The sequence below is a fragment of the Gloeophyllum trabeum genome (assembly GCF_000344685.1).
Source record: "Gloeophyllum trabeum ATCC 11539 unplaced genomic scaffold GLOTRscaffold_00013, whole genome shotgun sequence".
Taxonomy (NCBI): domain Eukaryota; kingdom Fungi; phylum Basidiomycota; class Agaricomycetes; order Gloeophyllales; family Gloeophyllaceae; genus Gloeophyllum; species Gloeophyllum trabeum.
In genome coordinates, this window is record NW_006920422.1 from 836,253 (window position 1) to 855,998 (window position 19,746).

A 19,746-nucleotide genomic window follows, 5' to 3' on the forward strand; every position below is an offset into this window, starting at 1 on the left:
CTGCATAACTCACCCAGCATTGGTGAATAGCTGTCAGAGCCCCCCTGTAGAGCGGCTCGTTGCTCTGGGATGAGAAACGTTAGGTTCACGACTGCAGTTCCATCCGCCGGAGACGACCGGGACAAACCTTCCCGTGCCCGTGCCCGTGTTCTCAAGACCTCCTCATATTCCATAGACCTTACATCTGCCTCCTTTGCTTTACCACAGGCTCGAACGTGGTTGTTGTACCCCCTCGATGATAGCTCGCGATCGCAGTGGGGGCATCGTCTCGTTTTCCCGGCGTTATAGACTTTCGCCGGGTCCATAGGTCCAACGCGCAGAGCACGCCACAGGTCTCAAGGCAAAACCCAAGACGAAGGGCAACTCCGGGGGCAATAGTGATTTCTAGCTGACGAAGGGGGGCACAGGTCGGGAACAGGGTAGCCAGAGTGCGACGAGAACGTCGACAAACTATGAAAGCTATTGCAATCCGATTCGAATCTCATTCTAATCCGACGATAATCGTAGCATGTAATTCATATCTGGATATAATTGGAATTTGATTCATATAAAAATAGCAGCTGGGTCCGGACCAATTATAATGCAGGAAGGAAATCTCCGACATTATTCATTTCCGCGTGCTGAGCGATGAAAGGAGATCCAGGTGACAGTACCGTCCCCAGCCATAAGAGGATGAGACTTGGAGGGGGTTTTTGACAGACTGAGGAGGAGGCGTCCGACTTCGACGTCATCGTGTTACTCGAGCGCGCTGATTGGCGCCAGCTCCTGACTCGCGTGGCGTCCACGCGCAGGCCGGCGGCACCGATATCGAGTAGCACCGTAAACGCACTGCGAAAAGTTTCAAGTCCGCCCTCCAAACAGCCTCCCCTCCCCTCCGCCCCCAACGCCCCCTCCCACTGGCACGCCGCGATGGCCGACAAAATCACGCGTATCGCCATCGTCGACTCCAACCGCTGCAAACCGAAGCGATGTGCGCAGGAGTGCAAGAAGGTGCGTGTCTGCGAGCTGCTTGTGATCTTTTGATCTGATCTATGGAGGCAGTCGTGTCCGGTCGTGAAGATGGGTTAGTGGGTTCGCTCTGTGCTGTCGCTGTATCGGGGTTCTGAAGCGTGCTCCAGGGAAGCTCTGTATCGAAGTCAAGCCGACCGACAAAATCGCGTTCATCTCCGAATTTCTGTGTATTGGATGCGGTATATGTGTAAAGAAGTGCGTACACCACCCAATCCCCCTCTCTTCAATGTTAATAAATTCCGCCTGATCACACCAGATGCCCCTTTGAAGCGATTGCCATCATCAACCTCCCGACCAACCTCGAGTCCCAAGTCACACATCGATACACCGCCAACTCCTTCAAGCTCCATCGGCTGCCCACACCACGGCCGGGGCAGGTCCTCGGGCTCGTCGGGACGAACGGTATCGGGAAGAGCACGGCGCTCAAAATTCTCGCGGGGAAACTCAAGCCCAATCTCGGGCGATACGATGTGCGCCTGTCATCTACTACCTAACCCGCTGAAACATACCAACCACGACGTTAGGACCCACCAGACTGGCAGGAAATCCTCAAGTACTTCCGCGGCTCCGAGCTGCAGAACTACTTCACGAAGGTGCTCGAGGACAACCTGAAGGCGCTCATCAAGCCGCAGTACGTCGACCACATCCCGCGCGCGATCAAGGGTGCGATGAGCGTCAGCCAGATGCTTGACAATAAGAAGGAGCTGGATAACAAGCAGAAGCTCCTCGACGACCTCGAGCTGAACGAGGTGCTCGAGCGCGAGGTCACGCAGCTCTCGGGCGGAGAGCTGCAGCGCTTTGCGATTGCGATGACGTGCATACAGCGGGCGGACGTGTGAGTGCTATGCTACGGGATTCCTATTGGGTGAATGGGCTGATGGCGGGCGTGGCTAGGTACATGTTCGACGAGCCGTCGAGTTATCTGGACATCAAGCAGCGGCTGAAGGCGGCGGAGGTGATTCGGTCGCTGCTCAAGTCGGACAACTACGTGATTGCCGTCGAGCACGATCTGTCGGTGCTGGATTACCTGTCCGATTTCATCTGCTGTCTGTACGGCAAGCCGTCGATGTACGGCGTCGTGACCATGCCGTACTCTGTGCGAGAAGGTCAGTCGGAGCGTGCGCGCCCTTCGTTCCCTCGCGGAACTGACACGCCCCGCAGGCATCAACATCTTCTTGGACGGCTTCATCCCGACAGAAAACCTGCGTTTCCGCGAAGAATCGCTCTCCTTCAAGATGGTCGAGACCGCCGAAGAGATCCTGATCGACAAGTCCCGCCAGTACTCGTACCCCTCCATGACGAAGACGCTCGGCGGGTTCAAGCTGACCGTCGAGGGCGGCTCGTTCACGGACAGCGAGATCATCGTGATGCTCGGCGAGAACGGGACCGGCAAGACGACGTTCATCCGCCTGCTCTGGGGCGACGCCCCGGACGTCGAGGTCGACCGGCAGACGTTCAGCGTGAGCCTCAAGCCGCAGACGATCTCGCCGAAGTTCCCCGGGAGCGTGCGGATGCTGCTGCTGAAGCAGATAAAGCAGGCGTTCATGCACCCGCAGTTCCAGACGGATGTGGTGAAGCCGATGAATTTGGAGAATATTCTGGACCAGGAGGTGAAGACGCTCTCGGGGGGTGAGCTCCAGCGCGTCGCGATCGTGCTCGCGCTCGGCAAGCCGGCGAACGTGTACCTGCTCGACGAGCCTAGCAGGTGCGAATACAAATTTCGACGCATGTCAGGGCGATAATGCGCTAACTTGTGTTCGTGCAGTTTCTTGGACTCGGAGCAGCGGATTATCGCGAGCAAGGTGATCAAGCGGTTCATCCTTCACGCGAAGAAGACGGCGTTCGTGATCGAGCACGACTTCATCATGGCGACGTACCTCGCGGACCGCGTCATCGTGTTCGAGGGCAGGCCCGCCGTCGCGGCCACCGCTACGCCGTAAGCCATGCTGCCGTGCGATTCTAATGTTACATCGGGGCCGCTAACCATGTTTCCGTGGTGCAGACCGCAGTCGTTGCTGTCGGGGATGAACAAGTTCCTCGCGTCGCTGCAGATCACGTTCCGCCGCGACCCGACGAACTTCCGGCCGCGCGTGAATAAGCTGGAGAGTGTCAAGGACCGGGAGCAGAAGGGTGCGTTTCTTGTCTTTCTTCCTCATCCTTCCTCGTTTGCTTGACCCGCTTACCTGTCTTCTATTTATTATCTAGCTTCGGGCAATTACTTCTTCCTCGAGGAGTAATCGGTGTTGTAGGAGTTGGATTATGTATTAGAAGAGAAGAGTCAGGGTCGGAGAGGGGGCCCGGGAAGGGTGTAGGATAGAGATGACAATGACAATGCTGTAGCCTAGTAGGATTTGCCTTAAAGGACTAGGGCATAGTGAAATGTAGCATCCCTCGGTGGGAGGATTGGTTCTTGTGGCGCGCGGTCCGATCGCATTGTGGCACGTGTGACGGGTAACGCGAGACACGTAAAGTCACAGTGGCGTGTCGTAAATGCGTCTAGCCATCGATCTGTGTACAACCAGCTTACTTTCCCCTTTCTCTCTCGCTTTTGTCTCGATTCGCTATGGCGGAGCACACCTCGACGCGTGTCAACTCTGCAAAGATGCCCCAGTTCGTGGGGCGTACGGTACGGCTGGTGTGTAAAGTCCTGCAGGTGCGCACTTCTTTCTATCATATCCTGCCATGGTGTATTGCGGTTTACTCCGTGGACCTGGATCGGCAGTTCAAGGGGGACACTGCGCTGGTAGAAGCGTCTGATGGCGGGCAGGTGGAGGTGCGATTACCGAAAGTAAGTGGACGACGGGCTGGTTGTGGGACTGTCTGTCTGTCTGTTGGCTTACTGCGGGATGAAGGACGCGAACGTGACGGATACGTATGTGGAGATCATCGGGAAGGTGATCGATGCGAGCACCTTGCAGATGATGGCCTGCGTGCTCATGGGGGATTCAGTGGGTACGTGCCCTTTGCTCTTCCTTCGTTCCAAGCTTATGTCTGCTGTTGGTAGATATGAAGCTGATTGACGACGTGGTCAATATGATACATGACCCACGGTTTATGGGGAGTATGTTCTAGCTTCAAGTTGCTGGTTTTGTCGGTCAGGTGTTTTGCTTGTTCCTCGCTGTGCTCATTGCTTTGTAATGTTCAAGTACGTTGCTCTTGTATTGCATACCAAAATACCATGCTCTGGGTGGTCAATTCCGCAATCAGCCAGTAATGTGTTCTTCAGGGCTGATAGTATCCGTGATTGCAGGAGCCAGATTTTCCACTGCCCAGTGGCAGGAACTCTGAGATATTGATTATAGGTCCCTCTGGCTCTCTGCCATACTTGTCATGGAACCAATCAAGCACTAGTGGCAAGACAACATTCTATGTGCAGCAGAAGAATGAACCCAGTACAAAGAATGCCACGGTGGCTCCTCGGCAGCATTCGTAGCTGAATATGTTACATCCCTGTGTACACAAAGCATCCTCGGCCGCATTGACAATGTCACAACTTGAAGATCTGAGGCATTCCCAGAATTTAAACCCCAGGCCCATCGACCGCACGAACCATGCTTTGTGCAACTCCTTTCTCCTTTGCCTCTTCCAGCGACGGTGACCGCGTACTACCGTGGCCCAGCTTTTCTGGGGACCCAGGTCCGTAATATCGGCGATGCTAGGGCACTTGTGAGTGAGGGGTGAACTCGAGAAAGAATAGGACCTACCCAGAAGGCCATGTACCAAAGCCATGACAGGCCGCAGATGCCACCCATTATAGGCCCAGCGTAGTTCATGGTAGCCGGCGTAACAGGATACACTTGTGGCATGATGAGGATGCTATCCAACTATGAATCAGAACTACAGAGGTCAGACTGTGGATTCCCAACTCACCCTGTCTCGAGTAATGTCCTGGTACGGTTTATTAGGTGAGGCGAAACTCTTCCAGAGTGTACAACACATACCACACTACCGCATAAACATTAACGGCATAGCCCCATTTGCCAAGATAGAATGGCCCTGGTGTGAATTCCGTGTCTGTGTCGAAGAGCCGAATGTACAGCTTTGCGACGATAGGGATCTGTAAGAGCAATTCGTTAACTTCACGTAGTATAATTCAAGTTACATACAGCATAGGAGAGGTCAAGGGCTACTGCAGTGATACTGGAGATGGTTGTGTAAGCTGTGGTGCGACCATGGGAGCAGAGAACAGGTCTACCTAAAGACTGCGTTGATCTTGGCCAGGGTTAGTGTAAGAATATCACCACATGGACGAAGACTCACCGCTACAAGGGACGCTAGAGATAGCAGGCCAAAGAGACACTCCACTACTACGGTGCAGATGACGGCGTTCACCGGTGTCGCCGTCACTCGCCATACCTTTGCGAACAGACGTCCATCGGGTAGGGCATTCTACATGTGATATGCCGGTCAGTATGAATGTCGGAGTGGCGTAGAAGCTTCCTTACATCTCTGGAAATCGCGTATATGCCTAGATGAGCGGAGGATCGGTCAAGCTCGCGACAGGAAATATAAAATAGTATAACATACTTCTGATACATGCCAGCTGGCATGTAGCTGCTGTTATGGTTTGCAGGATGATGACAAACGACCACAGGGCCAGAGCACCCCGTTTCCCCAGGTTATCCCATAGGATCTACAATCGAGGCATAGGTTGTTTATACGCTATCATACTTAGGAGACAATGAACTGTCCACCTGAGCAAAAACAAGTTGAGTAGGGCCAGGTAGGGTGGAGAGATCCCGAACGCCGTAGCAAAGAGACACGTTCACGAAGAATCCAAATATGGACGTCAGAAACACTAGGAGGACCGTTAGCTTTGGTGTGCAAGGCGAGAGTTATCGAATCACAACCTGCGGAGACGATAGCAGCCGGCGTGGCTACCGCAGCGTTCTTGACTTCTTCAGACAAATCTATGAAGTACATAATCAGCGGTGCATAATTCAGTAATGCGTAGGTAGTCGGGTCTTACGTGCTGCAGCATCATAATCCGTCTAATAATGAGGACGTCAAAGTGAGCCCATATAACCGGCTGGATACTTGCCATGACCCATTGCACGCTCAGGATACCTAGCAAGAAGGCAAATCCTGTGCTACCCCAGCCCGATCCATCTTCTACCTGTCATGGATATCAAGCTGGCTTCCGATACAACCACATTCGTGACCTACGGTGTTCCATACAAATTTGTGGCTTGCCAGGTTACCTCGGCCCGCAGCAGGGATGGCTATGATGACGGCCAACGTAGTGAAGAGATTCACGTAGACTAATGCAAACGTGAGGGTCCCCCAGAGAGATGTGTCTCGCTGAATGCACACACCATAAAAGGATGCTATCCGGTGCAACGTCTTCGTAGGCAGGCTGTTCAGAATGCCCAAAGCGAAGTTGAGCCCGACGTATAGGCCCAATACCTGGCCGGTAGAGGCCGTAAATGTCCCATCCGTACCAATAGTAACAGCAGCGAATATCATCTGTGACCTAAAGGATAATTTGAGGAAAGCAAGACAAGGGAGATTTCACAGTTACCACCACTTACAACGCAAATGTGACGGAAGCTGGAGTAGCAAGCTGTCCGACCACTGTCATCCTGGTTGACATGAATACATTCCATATAAATCAGGACTGGCTATGACGTCCAGGTAGGCAAAGGCGCCGTACCATGCTGCTACGAACGTGGTACTTCGTCGGTACTTGGAAGGTACGACAAAGGCTGTGCTAGTATATATCCCTCCGGCGGTCGGATAGGCAGACACGAGCTCTATCGTTCCAATAATCAGCATATAATACTGGAGAATATGATCTTGAATGCAGACAGACCAGCTACAGATGCTGCGATTGCCATACAACCGAAGGATCCCAGAAACCACGCCCATATTGCGGTTCCCGGTCCTCCGAGCAATAGGGGAGTATTAAACGTAGATGCTATACTAGCAGAGCATCTGGGAAACTATGATACTTCCGTGTCGTGAGGAAGGGAACGGGACAGTAAGACATACCCTAGGATGCCGAGTGCAAAGCTGAGCGTGCTGAACTTGGTAAACTCTCGCTTCAGCTCCCGGCGAACGCCGAGTTTCCTCAATCTCGCATCCTCTTGCTCCAGGTTAATCGACGCTTTGTCGACTTTGTCGCTGGGCGTAAACATGGCGTTGGACGTACCTCAAGAAGCGCGGACGATATATGCGATTCAGCGCCCAGAGCGCCTGCCTTACGGAATTCCTATAAACCCAATTCATGAACGACCCTTGTATGTAAGCTCTACCTAAGCGGTAATTGGACGGGCTTATCCGAAGACATACTCTATCAATACCAGCGCTGCATCTTATCGCTCCCGTGCACCAGGCAGACGGAGGCAGTTGCTAGCTCGAGGCGTATCTCGTGGTTCCATGAATACAGCTCCGCTCGCTTCGCCGAGCCAGGTCTCCAGACGATCTGTCCACTGGCCACGCCCGGTCTCAAGTTACCTGCTGGCATTTGTGGTATCCTCCTACAACCAGGACAGCTGTCAGTAAAGGCGGTAAGTCACTGTAACCTTCGCACCGATAGGACATGCTTTATCTGTGAGCAGGTGCTTCGTTATCAGAATACGGCACTCCGCCACCACGGATAAGCCCGGTAAGCAGTCGTATCTCGGATATCTTTAGTGTCCGAAGTCTTAACGGGACAGCTATAATGGAGCAGTTCAGTGTCGCTCAGTTGCATTCCGCTTTCACGAGAATAGCTTCCCCGAGAATAGCGATGGCTGAGCTCCATACGCTGGATGTCCTACTTCTCAGTGTTATAGCGGCTGTCACATGGTATGTCTACGCCCGAGGTCAAAGAGCAAAGGAGTGCGTCAAAGTGACTGTGGCTGAAGACGAGAAACTACCGGATCCGGATCCTCTCTGGGATTTTGACCTAGTACGTCCTCAGTCCGTAAGCCACTCGACATCTTGTGCTGATCCGCTCTAGGCCACAGCCACAACTCGGAATCATCTGTACGTTAACAAGACCGTACGATGGCCGTATCACCAGGTTGGTGGCTATGCTCAGCCTCCCCGAGGTACTTTAATCAACTCAAATGTGTTTCATCAGACGATGTCGCATCAGCCGATGCATATCAATGACTGGATAGAAATCGACAAGGATTACAAGTGGTACATTGATGAGAAAGCGCGCGTCATTGCAGAGAAAGGTCTATATATAACCTTCATATGTCCCATCTCACCGCTCACTACGGCAATTTCAGGGAAGCATGTCATCGATTCCTGTCCCGACAATGATGAAGCATGCGGGGAACTCATGGAGATCTTGGTCGATTATCTCCCGAAGAGGTACCCCACGCTTTTTGAGAAAATCGACTGCGAAGGCGGTGGCATCTGGAATAAAGTCACCGACGAGAAGTTGATCGGGTTAGAAGGGAGAAAAGGAGTCGATGCGCTGACTGTCTGCTCTCGGTAGCTTCTGACCGACCATCATATCGACGGATCGAGATCTCTGAACGATGCTATGCAGGCTGGTACAAGACGATTTCTTGATGGGACGCGAACGTGAAGATGGCTCTGTCTACTTCACGGGAGGCCTCGTCGCATTCCCTGGTAGGTCGGCGACGCCAGCACTGAACCGTGAATTTGGAGATGCTTACGATCCGGTGTTCCAGGGTTCTACCTTCTCTCCAAGAAGATCAATAAAACCTTGAGATATGCTCACGCTCCCGTGCCATACTTCAATGAAAAGCTCTTGCTGAGTGTCGAACGGACTTTGAAGCGATTCAAACCGAATGAGCCGTTCGAACGTACCAGTTGGGAGATCGTTGACGATCGCAACCTTCATTGGCGTATGTGGTCGTGCCCTTTTGAGCTCCGTGGGGGGCGCCTCTTGATTATCCTACTTGGCTTCGTGGGTAGACAATATCGCCAACCTGGAGAGCGGCGCAAAACTGCCGAAGGGTTTCCATCCCAAGGACCTCTTCTTCCGTGTCGATCATCAAACTTTCCGGAAGTTACCAAGGACAAAAGGGATAATTTTCGGAGTGTACGCCTGCTGAAAGCTCCTCGCGAAATAACGTATTGGCATTAGTCTCACGACCATCATTATTGTAGCCATCCTATCATGAAACGTCTTGAAGACCTCGAGGACAGCCCACTGGTGCCGATGCTTCTGGCAAAAGTGCATGCCGAAGCCGATGAAAAGTTGATGAAGGTGACTCGCGTTTGAACTGTCTCCGCGTCTCCTGGATGTGTAACCGCTCTTGCCATATTCAGTACAAGGTAGCGCCCGCGTACCAAGATCTGATGATGCCCTATCTGGCAGAATTGACCGCTCGGCAAATTGAGAAGGGCCTCATAACGTATGTGGCGTATGGTGTACTACGGTGTCCTTGAGCTGACTTCTACTCATAGTGGGAAGGAGGAAGTGGCTGCGTTCCGTGAGCTCATTATGGATGGAAAGTACCCGAACACGCAGACGTCGCTGACACAGGCCACCGAGTCCGAGAAGTTTCTGCGGGCGTAGATCCTCAACTTAACCGGGGGCTGGCGATCGGTGTTGGCGTTAAGGCCCGAAGAGTCTTCGAAACGAGCGTAGGCTTCCATCGATTACTCATGTACATACGGATGTTCCATGAATACATCGGCGTCGCAAGGTAACCTCCTGGTTTGCGGGCTCGCATCTGATACCGGCGTAATGCGGGTCCCAAGACCTCCCCTGTCCTAACGCTTGTCAGCGCGCCCCTGGAAGATAGCAGACGAGATTGATACATTGGGGAAGAACCGGTCCTCCGCCGATTATACATTATAGTACACATCTACAAGCAAGAAAAAATACACAGTACTAGAAGTTACAGGGGGTAGAGATAGCCGTGATTCGGTTCTCAGAGTTCAGAGTTCAGAGTCCAAAGAAAGGATGATAGGAAGCAACTACGGAGCTGTGGTTTCGCTACGTCCTCAGTCAATATTGCGCCCGGACTGAAGCAAAACTGTCGCGACGATTGAGGGTTCGAGTAAACCTAACTCCAGGGCTCGAGGAGTGACTTCAAGGGTAACGGTGGCCTGCGTCTTTGAAACTGTGACCAGCGGCTGCGGAGCGGCAGACGATGTCGCGTATAACTGCCAATCGGACATGTAAGAATGTCACTATCAGACCGGCCAGCTGCGCTGAAGACATATGAAGACATACACAGATATGCCTCCCATTTGGTGCCCAGGCATACTGCCGATTACCAACCGTCATAATTCTGGATCTAACGCGCAGGATTGGTCAGGACTACCGCAGGCTTGTTCAACTGTCCATGCGACTTACAGCCCGTCACGGGACAACCCCAACCAATTCTGAATACTCTGCTTCGGAGCAACACCGCGGATTTCAATGGTTGGATGACTTCTCCACTCGATGATGGCCACGCTCCGACCTCGAGAGTCTTTAATGAAGGTGAAAATGGGGGAACTATTGGATTCCACCCGGTAATGGATATTGGCCTTTGCGTCGATCAAGACCGAGTGCAATATCGTAGGCGAAAATGCAGCGAAGGTGAGACATAGAGGGCCTCCTAGGTCATGTCCAGCCGGCGCTCCATAAGGCAGAGCTCCATAGACAGACGGGGGAGCAGAAGAACCGTAGTCCCAAGCCGACTGGTTCGACTGTCCCATCCCAGCGTTTTGCCAGCCTGTAGCGTAGGGATTCTGGGTAGTCGACATGTCGCGAAGCCTCAGGGCTGAATGGTGGGGTCCATGATTTTCGAGTGTGCGCCCTTAAAATACTGGCCCTCCATGAGGTGTAGAGGATGGGCGTGGTCATCTCGGCCATCTTTCATCAGGGCTCACACAATTCGAGCTGACCACAATGGGCGCGGGAAGACGCCTCCTTAGGAGAGTACAGTAAGCCTGCAAAGGTGAGGAATCAAACATCAAGTGGACGGAGATCTCGGGAGGGTGCGCTTCTTGTTCTTCGATCGCCGGAGCCAATGAAATGAGGCAATTGGCGCTCTTGGGGTGACCTTCCGGGATGCATGGACGACCTCGGACAAGCACAGTGCTGCGGAAGTCATTGCCTGTATAGATTTGCTGACCGGGGAGTATTGGCTATGCAGTGCAGCCTCCGAGCCAGAACCAGATAATGTGGCGGTGTACCAAGAAGGCAATGCCGCCATACTGGTCCGCCATGAACTGGCATCGTTCGCAACAGTTGGGCTATTGTGAGTACGTCCGATGGATGCGATGTTAGCTCTGCGTCTTGACAGTCGACATTAGGAAGGTGGAATTATGGGCGGGCTTACCGTTGTGTACACCGGCCCGGGTTCAAAGAGTGCAGCGGGGGTTGTTGAAGAAGCAACCTGTCAAGCGGTCCATAGCGACGCTCGTGTTAGAAGGAGGGCAAGTCAGAGCGGCAGCAATACTTCATATGTTACCGGGCGCGACGCGACCTGGTTTTGGCAAGTCAATGAAGTATCACCCACAATCCCGTACAAAAGTCGGTCCAGAAGTAGCAGAAGACATATATTTTGTGACGCCGACAGCGTTCAACGTCTAGAAGGGTAACCATACGCTAATCCTCCCTTCCTTCCGAAGCACCGGTGAATAGCTCACTAGGCGGCTCTGATTGCCTGAATGAAATGGAAGCCGTGACGTGACATACTGTGACACCTGGCGTTCAGTAGCGTCGTCGTTTACATCGAACGACTTGCAGCTGCAATATTGATCTGCTCCCGATGCCGCCGAAACTCCTGCTTCGACTTTGGAAATATGAGTTTACTCGTTGCCGATACTAGCTGATTACTGATCTCGGACTCGGCCTTGGATGTAACAAGGCCCTCCCGAAGTCCATGAAGTCGAGTATGGCTGCCGGCGGAATTTCGTGACGCTTACAGCGAACGGAAGTTAAGGCTCCGTTCGGTTGCACGGCCGCGTCGCGGCGCTCTCAAGGCGCCACAGCCAGCTCGGCCGCGTGGCAGTGCTTTTAGTGAGACGCGATTGGCTGAAAGACTGTTTTGGCCTCGTTGGCCGCGACGGGGCCATGCATCCGAACGGAGCCTAAAGTTAGAACGGACCAACAATAGGGGAAATCGCTGACTATGCAAGCCGATGTCCTTGTCCGCCTCACCCCCAGGCTCTACGCAAACGCAGTGCAACGGGCTGGTCTTCATCACAATGATGAACAGTAAATATTCTCTATCTCATGGCAGGCTGTTTTCGTGCCTTTTGGGTACTGGCATTCAGTAATATTCAGTAGTGTGAACGTGAGGGCGTCGACAGTCGCGGCGGTGCCCCTAGCCTGTCATGGCGCTGCGCGATGATGGGGACGCAGAGCAACAGCCTGTACTGCAATTCGCTGAGACTGAAGTACTGACGACTCGCCACTCACGTGTTATGCGGCGAGACATTCACGACACAGAAGGTGAGTCAGACTTGAGTCAGAGTACCGAACTGCCAAAAGCCTTCAAATCACAACTTTACGAGGCACTGTCACACAAGTCTCAAACATCGCCATACGCAGGATCACCATATCATGGACGGGGATAGAACAACTTACGAAAGGCACGAGGCAGGCTAACTGCGAGTTGACAAAGTTGACCATCGACAGGCAATGATCGTATCGCCCGCAGTGCTGAAAACCGATCGCTCCTCTTACAACACGCCGACGACAATTATAGGTACATCTTCGTAAGAAAGCGTTGATTGCGTCACATGAAGGAATGAATTGGTACAAGAATATAGAGCCATGAGACTGAATGATACACCAGGAAACCATCGGAGTGATCCACGTTTACTACATAGCATACCTGTGAAGGGTGTATAAGCATAAGCAAACAAAAATCCCGCCGCAAAGACACTCACTTCCTTGTCCACTCCCGCGCCGTTGCCTCGTACCGGGCCCGATCGGTCTTGTACAAATGCGCAATGTCGGGCACCAGGGGGTCATCAGGGTTGGGGTCTGTCAACATTGAACAAATCGAAAGTAAAACTGGATAGCAGATCAGCAGATCAGCACTACATTTAGACGATCCAACGCGCGGGGCGTCTACCTTTCGAGATGGTCAACGCTGGTGACCACTGATCCCTCAAGATGTCGAGACAGATCGAGCCGTTGGCGTTGATGTTGGGGTGGTAGATCTTGGTGGTGAAGCTGACCTTGGGCGGCTTGAAGGGGTAATCGGTCGGGAATGTGATCGATAAGAAAAACACGCCGCCGGCGTAAGGTGAGTCACCCTGTGGACCATCAGTCAACGACGGTCCCTTATGGGTCACGGATGTAATGTCACGTACAGGCCCCATGATCGTTGCTTGCCATTGGAACATGTTATCGCCAGTAGGTCCGGCGCTGCAGGAGGAGGGTGGGTCGCGCCCGAGGTCAATCAATTCCTGTAGAGGTGCAGAATGTGTTAGGTACCGCCGCACAGCTATGCTGTCCCTCCTCAGCCCGGTAAGCGCCCGCTGTGCGCCACAGGGGACAGACGACATCGGCGACAACTCACCTTGTTAATGCGCTTGAGAGCCATGACTATGCAATAATATTAATGCGAAGGCTTGACTATGGTCAATGTCGACGAAAAACGGGAGATCGGATGGGGATCGCGTGAGATCGTAGACCATGGCACAAGACGCGACGGCGGCGTCGATGTCCAATGTTATGGGGCGGGCAAGCGGAAGCAAGCGGCGAGACCGTCAGCAGCAGTGTAGACAGCATACAAAGCAGAAAAACTTACACTTAGAGAGTCTAGGACGAGGGGAGTGTATGGATGTGGTGGTAGATGACAAGACGTGAGTGCACAGGCGAAGGCTGTTTGGGCGTTTGTCATCTATTTGTGCCCTTTTGCCACGTGATACTCGCCCCGTTTTGTCTTCCGTCTCGAAGCCACTGGACCTTGTAAAGCTTGTTTTCGGACAATAAATGCTCGCCAGGAGGCTGTTACCACCGATATGCAAGGCTTTCTCTGTTTGAAGCTTTCGATCCAAACAGCGAGTCTCTGAGCGGCTGAAAAATACCCCATGCCGAGTCCAAACACAAGTACTGAAGACCGGTATGTACCCACCCCTGGCAAAGGGTGTTCACGTCCAGCATGAACCTTGCGGAGTCATTTGCCAAGAGCCACAATAAGCGAAAGATGGGTGCTCACGTCAAGGGGGTATAGCTTCCCGTTGAAGCATGTTAATGACTGGGCCGGAAGCCGAAATGAAGCTCGAAGTACCACCGACTACTCACGGGCCTCATGTCCTTGTTCATTCCGGTCCAGGGTTTCTGACGCTCTAGTCCTTTTAAAGACTCATCTGAGGCTTGGGGGTATTTGCCTTCATCACCTATTCTCTCCCGGTCTGCCCCTCCTTGTTGCAAATCTGAAAAAAGAGCCCGTATCTAACCCAGCTGGCCCGCAACAGCAACGCTTTGGATATGTCAATGCGACATTGCAAACGTGTTTCATATTGATCTCTGGCGGATGGTATAACAAAAGTCAGTCACCTGCGCGTTAGCTTAAATTTCTCTTCCGTCAATCGCTTCGCAATGGCTCGGGACCGTCACCCTCCAGGTTAGTTAGTCAGAGAGGAACTCCGGTGGCATCTTGAATGCAGTCGATGTCTGCCCCGAATCTCACTCCGCACATGGAACACGAGTATTCACATGTTTATCCTTCTTTGGTCAACAAAGGGCTCAATTAGGTATGTCCATTGCTAATGGTCCCGTCCAAGTCCCGTCTTACCATCTAAGTAGGTGGCATGCTTGTCCCGCATCACGATGTACTTATTTGTTCTCATGACCGGATCGGTTGGTATACTTAAAGCTAATCTCTCGCACGTTTATACAGCTCTCATCACTCTGAACGGCCGTACCAGTCGTCAAGCGTCCTCCATGACCGTCTCTCAAGAACAAGAGAAGTATACTCTCCTGCTTTCCTTCGAGCCGCCCTCAGAGTCGTCCGACGAATCGAATAGCTGTTCGGATGAAGAAGAGACGCAGTCCACATTCTCTGCTTCCATGTCCGATGCCACCCAATCCCAGACAGTCCAAGGTATTTTCGCTCATTATCTCCACGAGGGCTATGCTCATTCCAGCGCAGAAAAGACCCAATGCATTGCCCATGATGACACATCCGATGCCACCCAACCGGATAGTGTCCATACTATTACCGTTGACACTGCCCGAGCCCCCTCGGGCACCACCGAACCTGATGAGGACAAAACACCACCAGTCTCCCCGGCCTCCGCACCTATCACAGCGCCCTCGGAACCTGTCCCTCATACGCCTGTCGAATCCCTTTCAGACGGCTGCTCCACCTCAAAAGAAGAGCACGATCGATCCGTCTCTCCGGCCGCAGCTCCCAGTCCAACACCATCGGCGGTAGTCAGCGGTGCCCTTGTTCAGTCTCCTTCCGAAGGTTGTATCACTTCAGATGAGGACGAAACGCAGTCCGTTTCGTCTGTCTCCGTCTCCAGCAACCCTGCGGTGACCGTCGGTGCTACTCCGATCGACACTCTCCCAGACGAGTTACTGTTAGAAGTATGGCGATGGGCCTTTCCTGCTTGTCAGTCTGCTGGATGTCTGTGCACCGCTCCTTGGCCCGCCCATGGGGTATGCAGACGCTGGCGAGCAATCATTCTATCGAGTGCGAGCTTTTGGACGATCTTCCACGTCCCACCACAGCCCGCAACACGGACCATGCAGAGGCGCCTTTCCCGTTCGAAGCACTATGGCCTGCATGTGAATATCGTGGCAGCCTCTGAAGGTCAGGACTGCTTGGATGAGCGGCTGGTTAAAGTCGTGAAAATGCTGGTCCAGCAGTGCCACCGCTGGAAGACCTGTCGTATCGATATGACATCCTTACCATCGCGACGCGCAAAGCGATTTTTGTCCCTCTTCAAGGACCTACGCGCGCCCCGCCTGGTCGAGTTAACCGTCCTGTCATACTTCGAGAAGATGCAACCGGTTCCATTCGCGAACAGCTTGCCTGCCTTGACCAAACTGGTTTTGCGTGGACCGATAAACCTTCGTAAAAATCTGCACCTCTTGTCGGGTCTGACCACCTTGGTGATAGATCAAGTACACGGGGCTACCGGTGTTACGCATCACGAACTCCAAGCGGCACTTGCTAACTGCCCAGGCCTCACTCGGCTTACGATGGACGGTGCATGGGTGGACTATGACCCTTCCGATGTTGATTCCAGAGAATATGATCTGATTCATCTTCCGTCCTTGGAGTTCCTGAAGCTTACCCTGGCTGTGGGGGAAGTAACCTTCGTTTCCGGACTCTTCAGACATCTTTCTGCCCCTGCCCTGAGGACTCTGAAACTGCATGAATTCTCGTCTGACACATTCGATGCATTCATCGCTGCAATATCATGCGACACATCTCCATTCCGGACGCCGTACCTGGCCACGCTGTCCTTGTTTGGGATCGAGGCCCCCTCAGACCCTAATTACGCTGCAATCGGTGATGACGGGCCGGACGGGGGAGATCAACGCGATGGTCAAATAGAAGATCACGACAAAGACGTGCGTCAAAGACGGCAGGGGGAGCGTGAATCTGATACTGAAGAGGACAGTGGCAACCAGACCGATCCTGAAGCCGCTGCGACTAGTGATTGCGAGGACCAGGAAGAAACTGAAGAGGGTGACCAGGTGGAAAGAGGCGAGGAAGAGAATGGGACGAGAGGAGAAAGCATCGGCGAGACTGATCCTGGCGCTGATGGGCAAAGCGGAGACGAAACCGCTTCAGAGACTCGCAACGGCGATGAAGCGCAACGAGACGATGGCGAGAAAGAAGGCGGAGGGGAGGGCGCTTCTGCGACCAGCACCGCTGAAGACAATGGTGATGACGCGATTGAAGAGTACAGAGATGCGGACAATAACTTTCACCGTTGCATCCATTGCTTCCCTTCGGTCACTAAGTTGATCATTGGCGACAGCGGTTTACCTGAACTCCTCAAGGCCCTAACTCTTCCCCTGGAAACTGGCGAGCTCGCATGCCCTCGGCTTCATACCCTACTCTGGTCGGCGTCAGATGATTCAGGTTGCATTACACCACTTGACGCTATTCGGAGGTTTATTGCCAGGCGTGCCTCCCTTGGGTTCCCGCTGTCGAAGCTCCGTGTTCAAGAGAGTCACTTCATGAAGCTTGATGAACCTATCAGACGACGGTTCCATACTGAAGTCGAAGTGGACCTATACCACGAATGGTGGGACTATGACGATGACCATGATGAGGCGGGGCTTGAGGTTCGTGTCCCACTTTAGCCTCGATCGCGGTTGCGTCGTAACCTTGGTCGGATTTGTGCACCCTGAGGATTTACTATATTCGAACACCACGAGCAACAGCTTTGATCGTGCAATACGACAGTTTGTGGCAAGGGTATGATTCAAGGTGCCCCACCTCGCGCCATTTTCTTGTCATGTCCCCTCTTCCGTTGCACGTTCCCTCTTCGCTCCTTCCGTGCTCTGTCCCGATTCATGTCACCACCGCCGCCGCCGCCACCTCTGCCCCTACCACCACCTCGGCCGCGTCCACGGCCACCTCTCTGTCCTCCTCTTCCTCCAGGCGCACCAGAAGTGGAAGCAACGGGTGGTGACTCCTGTCTGTTTCCGGAGAACTCGTACTTCTCTTGCAGCCTTTGCTTTGCTTTGGGCTGGACACGGATATTCATCGAAATCAGCGATCAAGATTATAAACGAAGCACTCACGTCTCTCTCGAGCATGATCCGCCATCCTTCGATTTGTTCGTCCGACCAGCCTGTACATCAGCTTAAAAGAGTATCTGACACGAGGCATCAGGCAACTTACCGGTCTCCGCCTTGAGCTTGCCTCTACCGTCACTCCGTCTGGTCTTCGCGTCCCTCTCAAATAAGCTGGGATCAGCCAGGTAAGCATGCTCGATGATCCCTTCAGGATTCCGAGGCGCCTGAGTCCCAGCCTCCCCATCGTCGTGCTCGCCGTCTGTGGACGAAGACCCTTCGATGTCATCGTCGTCTCCGCCGACTTTCACCCTGACCGCGTCCAGGTCATCGTCCTCGTCGAAGGCGACGTTTGTGGTATGCGACTCCTCTTCCTCATCAGACGACATTTCCTCGACACGCCTCAGGATGTCAGCTTTCATCTGCGCTAAGTAGGGATCTTTGGCAAAGCTGGTGTCCTCTCTTGGGATTGTCCTCGGATGAGCCTGGATGCCTCATTTCGGGCAGCATGATGTATTATAACGTACCTGTTTTTACCTACCCAAACCTGGGCCTCTTCAATTCTCTCGTCATCGAATACGTTCCTTCTCTGCGAAATATACTGCTTGATGTCTTCTTCGACTTTGTTTGTGCCTTTTACATTCCCGACTTCAGAATTAAGGAGCTCTTCCGGAGATGGGACAATGCCTTCCAGTATTCCCTCCACAACCGCCTCGACACCCCGTCCGCCCTTGAGGAGCTGCCTGACATAGGAAGGATCCTGATCTGACAGGATATCGAGTACCTGCGTTACTTTCAGGTCGAGATCCAAGTCAGGCTCTTCCGGCGCTGCACGCTCTTTACCCTTTGATGCCACTTCAGGTGGGGGCGTCGAGGATGTTCTCCTCAACTCAGGCTCGACAGGCTGCAGTCTCGGCATTCCGGACGACCGCAGAAGCAACTTGACCATCTCAGGCTGCAGCGATTGCTCCTGCTTCTCGGCTTCAGTCTCCAGCGACCGTAAAGAAGCTTCCAGAGCCTCCCATTTCTTATTATCCGTTTGCATGAGAGACACGAGGGTACGCGAGAGCTGCTGCGACTGTGTAGTCAGATAATCTGTGAGTAGAGGTCGGTTCACGAACGGAATGGGCTGAGCAGAGGAAGCTGAAGTTGTATCAGGGGACGAAAGCTGCGTAAGGGCCGAGAGTATGTCCAAAGCATTCAGCATTTGTGAACTCGACGCGGACGGGGAGATCGAGGCTAGCAAGGAGGACAGAAGGATATGGAACGAATCTAATATAGACCGCTTTGTCTGTAGGTATAGCAGCTCCCAATCATCCAGACGGTCCGGGTGTGATTGCGCGTTTGCGGCCAAGTTGCCTATTCCTCCATACGATCGAGCAATCGACGCGAGACCCTCGTCATACGCTCTAGCTAGGGTTGTAATGAATTGCTTGCTGAGGGCAAATGGCGCGATGAATTCCTTCGGTGAGCAGCGAAGGAAGCATTCGAGGATATGTGCTGTCTTGCGCAGCCCGTAGAGCCCTCCCGAGTGGCCAGGCGAGAGTAAAGCGGTCAAGGCAGGTACGGCTTCCTCGGCGACATTCTGAGAGAGCGAGCCAGACGTAGCCAAAGCGGACGAGAGCAGAGACCGCACTCGCGAGGGAAAGGCGGCAAATACCACACATAGGTCGAGCAAGACCTGCAAGGAAGGCCTTGCTTCTGGATTGGGTGAAGTCACTAGGGCCTGCGCTAGGGCTAAGACTTTCCCCTTCAACTTCCTGCCTTCGGGCTCGCGCTTCTCTCGCTCTTTCACATCCTGGATGCCCCATATCAGCATCTGCAAGTCGTCCCTAGCCACATTTCTTGCGTATGACTCCAGAAATGAGAGAGACGATTTGCTGTCCCGCTTTTCCGGCGGAAGGGGAAGAGTCTGCGACAAGATCGTAAGCACAGTTGCATTCAGCGTACTACGCTGAGCCGGAGACAACGAAGCGAGAGAAGCGGTGGAGGGATACGAGGGAAGCCTCGGTATTATGGAGGTCATTGATCAGAAGTAAAACAAGTGCCTTCAAGTTCCGGAGGTATATCCTGGTGGCAGACCGCGTTCTATTACAACGTCGAGATAG

The 19,746-nt window shown here is 53.2% G+C and overlaps 8 protein-coding genes across 8 annotated transcripts; 3 read left to right on the top strand and 5 right to left on the bottom strand.

Annotated features, from left to right (window-relative positions):
- Positions 1 to 2,170: 2,170 nt before the first annotated feature.
- GLOTRDRAFT_26061 (uncharacterized protein) lies at positions 2,171 to 2,683 on the bottom strand (the record flags this gene model as incomplete). The annotated part of the gene is made up of 1 exon (XM_007870963.1): positions 2,171 to 2,683. A coding segment is annotated over one exon (513 nt), but the record flags the coding sequence as incomplete, so codon positions are not given.
- An 855-nt stretch (positions 2,684 to 3,538) lies between these two features.
- On the top strand, positions 3,539 to 4,237 carry GLOTRDRAFT_65084 (replication factor A protein 3). Its single transcript, XM_007871234.1, has 4 exons — positions 3,539 to 3,664; positions 3,734 to 3,799; positions 3,864 to 3,963; positions 4,016 to 4,237. Exons 1-4 carry the CDS (start codon positions 3,575 to 3,577, stop codon positions 4,081 to 4,083), a joined length of 324 nt encoding a protein of 107 aa, XP_007869425.1. The 5' UTR covers positions 3,539 to 3,574; the 3' UTR covers positions 4,084 to 4,237.
- Positions 4,238 to 4,344: 107 nt separating this feature from the next.
- On the bottom strand, positions 4,345 to 7,148 carry GLOTRDRAFT_140646 (APC amino acid permease; the record flags this gene model as incomplete). The annotated part of the gene is made up of 19 exons (XM_007871235.1): positions 4,345 to 4,666; positions 4,716 to 4,827; positions 4,882 to 4,899; positions 4,953 to 5,068; positions 5,118 to 5,151; positions 5,207 to 5,223; positions 5,272 to 5,400; positions 5,457 to 5,479; positions 5,539 to 5,644; positions 5,706 to 5,809; positions 5,859 to 5,921; positions 5,981 to 6,002; positions 6,059 to 6,127; positions 6,178 to 6,272; positions 6,327 to 6,484; positions 6,543 to 6,593; positions 6,665 to 6,764; positions 6,824 to 6,945; positions 7,003 to 7,148. The coding sequence occupies 19 exons, from the start codon at positions 7,146 to 7,148 to the stop codon at positions 4,532 to 4,534; spliced, it is 1,620 nt and encodes a 539-aa protein (XP_007869426.1). The 3' UTR covers positions 4,345 to 4,531.
- A 593-nt stretch (positions 7,149 to 7,741) lies between these two features.
- On the top strand, positions 7,742 to 9,366 carry GLOTRDRAFT_47391 (uncharacterized protein; the record flags this gene model as incomplete). Its single annotated transcript, XM_007870979.1, has 9 exons — positions 7,742 to 7,903; positions 7,955 to 8,017; positions 8,078 to 8,177; positions 8,232 to 8,439; positions 8,498 to 8,580; positions 8,643 to 8,829; positions 8,912 to 9,016; positions 9,085 to 9,184; positions 9,247 to 9,366. 9 exons carry the CDS (start codon positions 7,742 to 7,744, stop codon positions 9,364 to 9,366), a joined length of 1,128 nt encoding a protein of 375 aa, XP_007869170.1.
- A 561-nt stretch (positions 9,367 to 9,927) lies between these two features.
- Positions 9,928 to 10,629, bottom strand: GLOTRDRAFT_47436 (uncharacterized protein; the record flags this gene model as incomplete). Its single annotated transcript, XM_007870980.1, has 3 exons — positions 9,928 to 10,089; positions 10,160 to 10,223; positions 10,283 to 10,629. The coding sequence occupies 3 exons, from the start codon at positions 10,627 to 10,629 to the stop codon at positions 9,928 to 9,930; spliced, it is 573 nt and encodes a 190-aa protein (XP_007869171.1).
- A 1,956-nt stretch (positions 10,630 to 12,585) lies between these two features.
- GLOTRDRAFT_80505 (ubiquitin-conjugating enzyme) lies at positions 12,586 to 13,809 on the bottom strand. The gene is made up of 6 exons (XM_007871236.1): positions 13,683 to 13,809; positions 13,452 to 13,507; positions 13,243 to 13,338; positions 13,002 to 13,185; positions 12,814 to 12,940; positions 12,586 to 12,758 (listed from the first exon to the last, which is right to left on the bottom strand). Exons 2-6 carry the CDS (start codon positions 13,473 to 13,475, stop codon positions 12,746 to 12,748), a joined length of 444 nt encoding a protein of 147 aa, XP_007869427.1. The 5' UTR covers positions 13,476 to 13,507; positions 13,683 to 13,809; the 3' UTR covers positions 12,586 to 12,745.
- Positions 13,810 to 14,476: 667 nt separating this feature from the next.
- GLOTRDRAFT_95885 (uncharacterized protein) lies at positions 14,477 to 16,974 on the top strand (the record flags this gene model as incomplete). Its single annotated transcript, XM_007871237.1, has 3 exons — positions 14,477 to 14,501; positions 14,778 to 16,877; positions 16,898 to 16,974. 3 exons carry the CDS (start codon positions 14,477 to 14,479, stop codon positions 16,972 to 16,974), a joined length of 2,202 nt encoding a protein of 733 aa, XP_007869428.1.
- A 351-nt stretch (positions 16,975 to 17,325) lies between these two features.
- On the bottom strand, positions 17,326 to 19,664 carry GLOTRDRAFT_140649 (uncharacterized protein; the record flags this gene model as incomplete). Its single annotated transcript, XM_007871238.1, has 4 exons — positions 17,326 to 17,592; positions 17,648 to 17,697; positions 17,748 to 18,100; positions 18,166 to 19,664. The coding sequence occupies 4 exons, from the start codon at positions 19,662 to 19,664 to the stop codon at positions 17,326 to 17,328; spliced, it is 2,169 nt and encodes a 722-aa protein (XP_007869429.1).
- Between the last annotated feature and the right edge of the window lie 82 nt (positions 19,665 to 19,746).

What these genes read in the sequence shown, in the direction of transcription:
- GLOTRDRAFT_65084 (XM_007871234.1), top strand. Translation starts at nt 3,575, where the DNA reads ATGGCGGAGCACACCTCGACGCGTGTCAACTCTGCAAAGATGCCCCAG. An exon ending in TGGTGTGTAAAGTCCTGCAG is followed by an intron (nt 3,665 to 3,733) that starts GTGCGCACTTCT and finishes CTGGATCGGCAG; the next exon opens with TTCAAGGGGGACACTGCGCT. An exon ending in GCTCATGGGGGATTCAGTGG is followed by an intron (nt 3,964 to 4,015) that starts GTACGTGCCCTT and finishes TGCTGTTGGTAG; the next exon opens with ATATGAAGCTGATTGACGAC.
- GLOTRDRAFT_80505 (XM_007871236.1), bottom strand. Translation starts at nt 13,475, where the DNA reads ATGGCTCTCAAGCGCATTAACAAG. An exon ending in AAGCAACGATCATGGGGCCT is followed by an intron (nt 13,186 to 13,242) that starts GTACGTGACATT and finishes GATGGTCCACAG; the next exon opens with GGTGACTCACCTTACGCCGG. An exon ending in AGCGTTGACCATCTCGAAAG is followed by an intron (nt 12,941 to 13,001) that starts GTAGACGCCCCG and finishes TCTGCTATCCAG; the next exon opens with TTTTACTTTCGATTTGTTCA.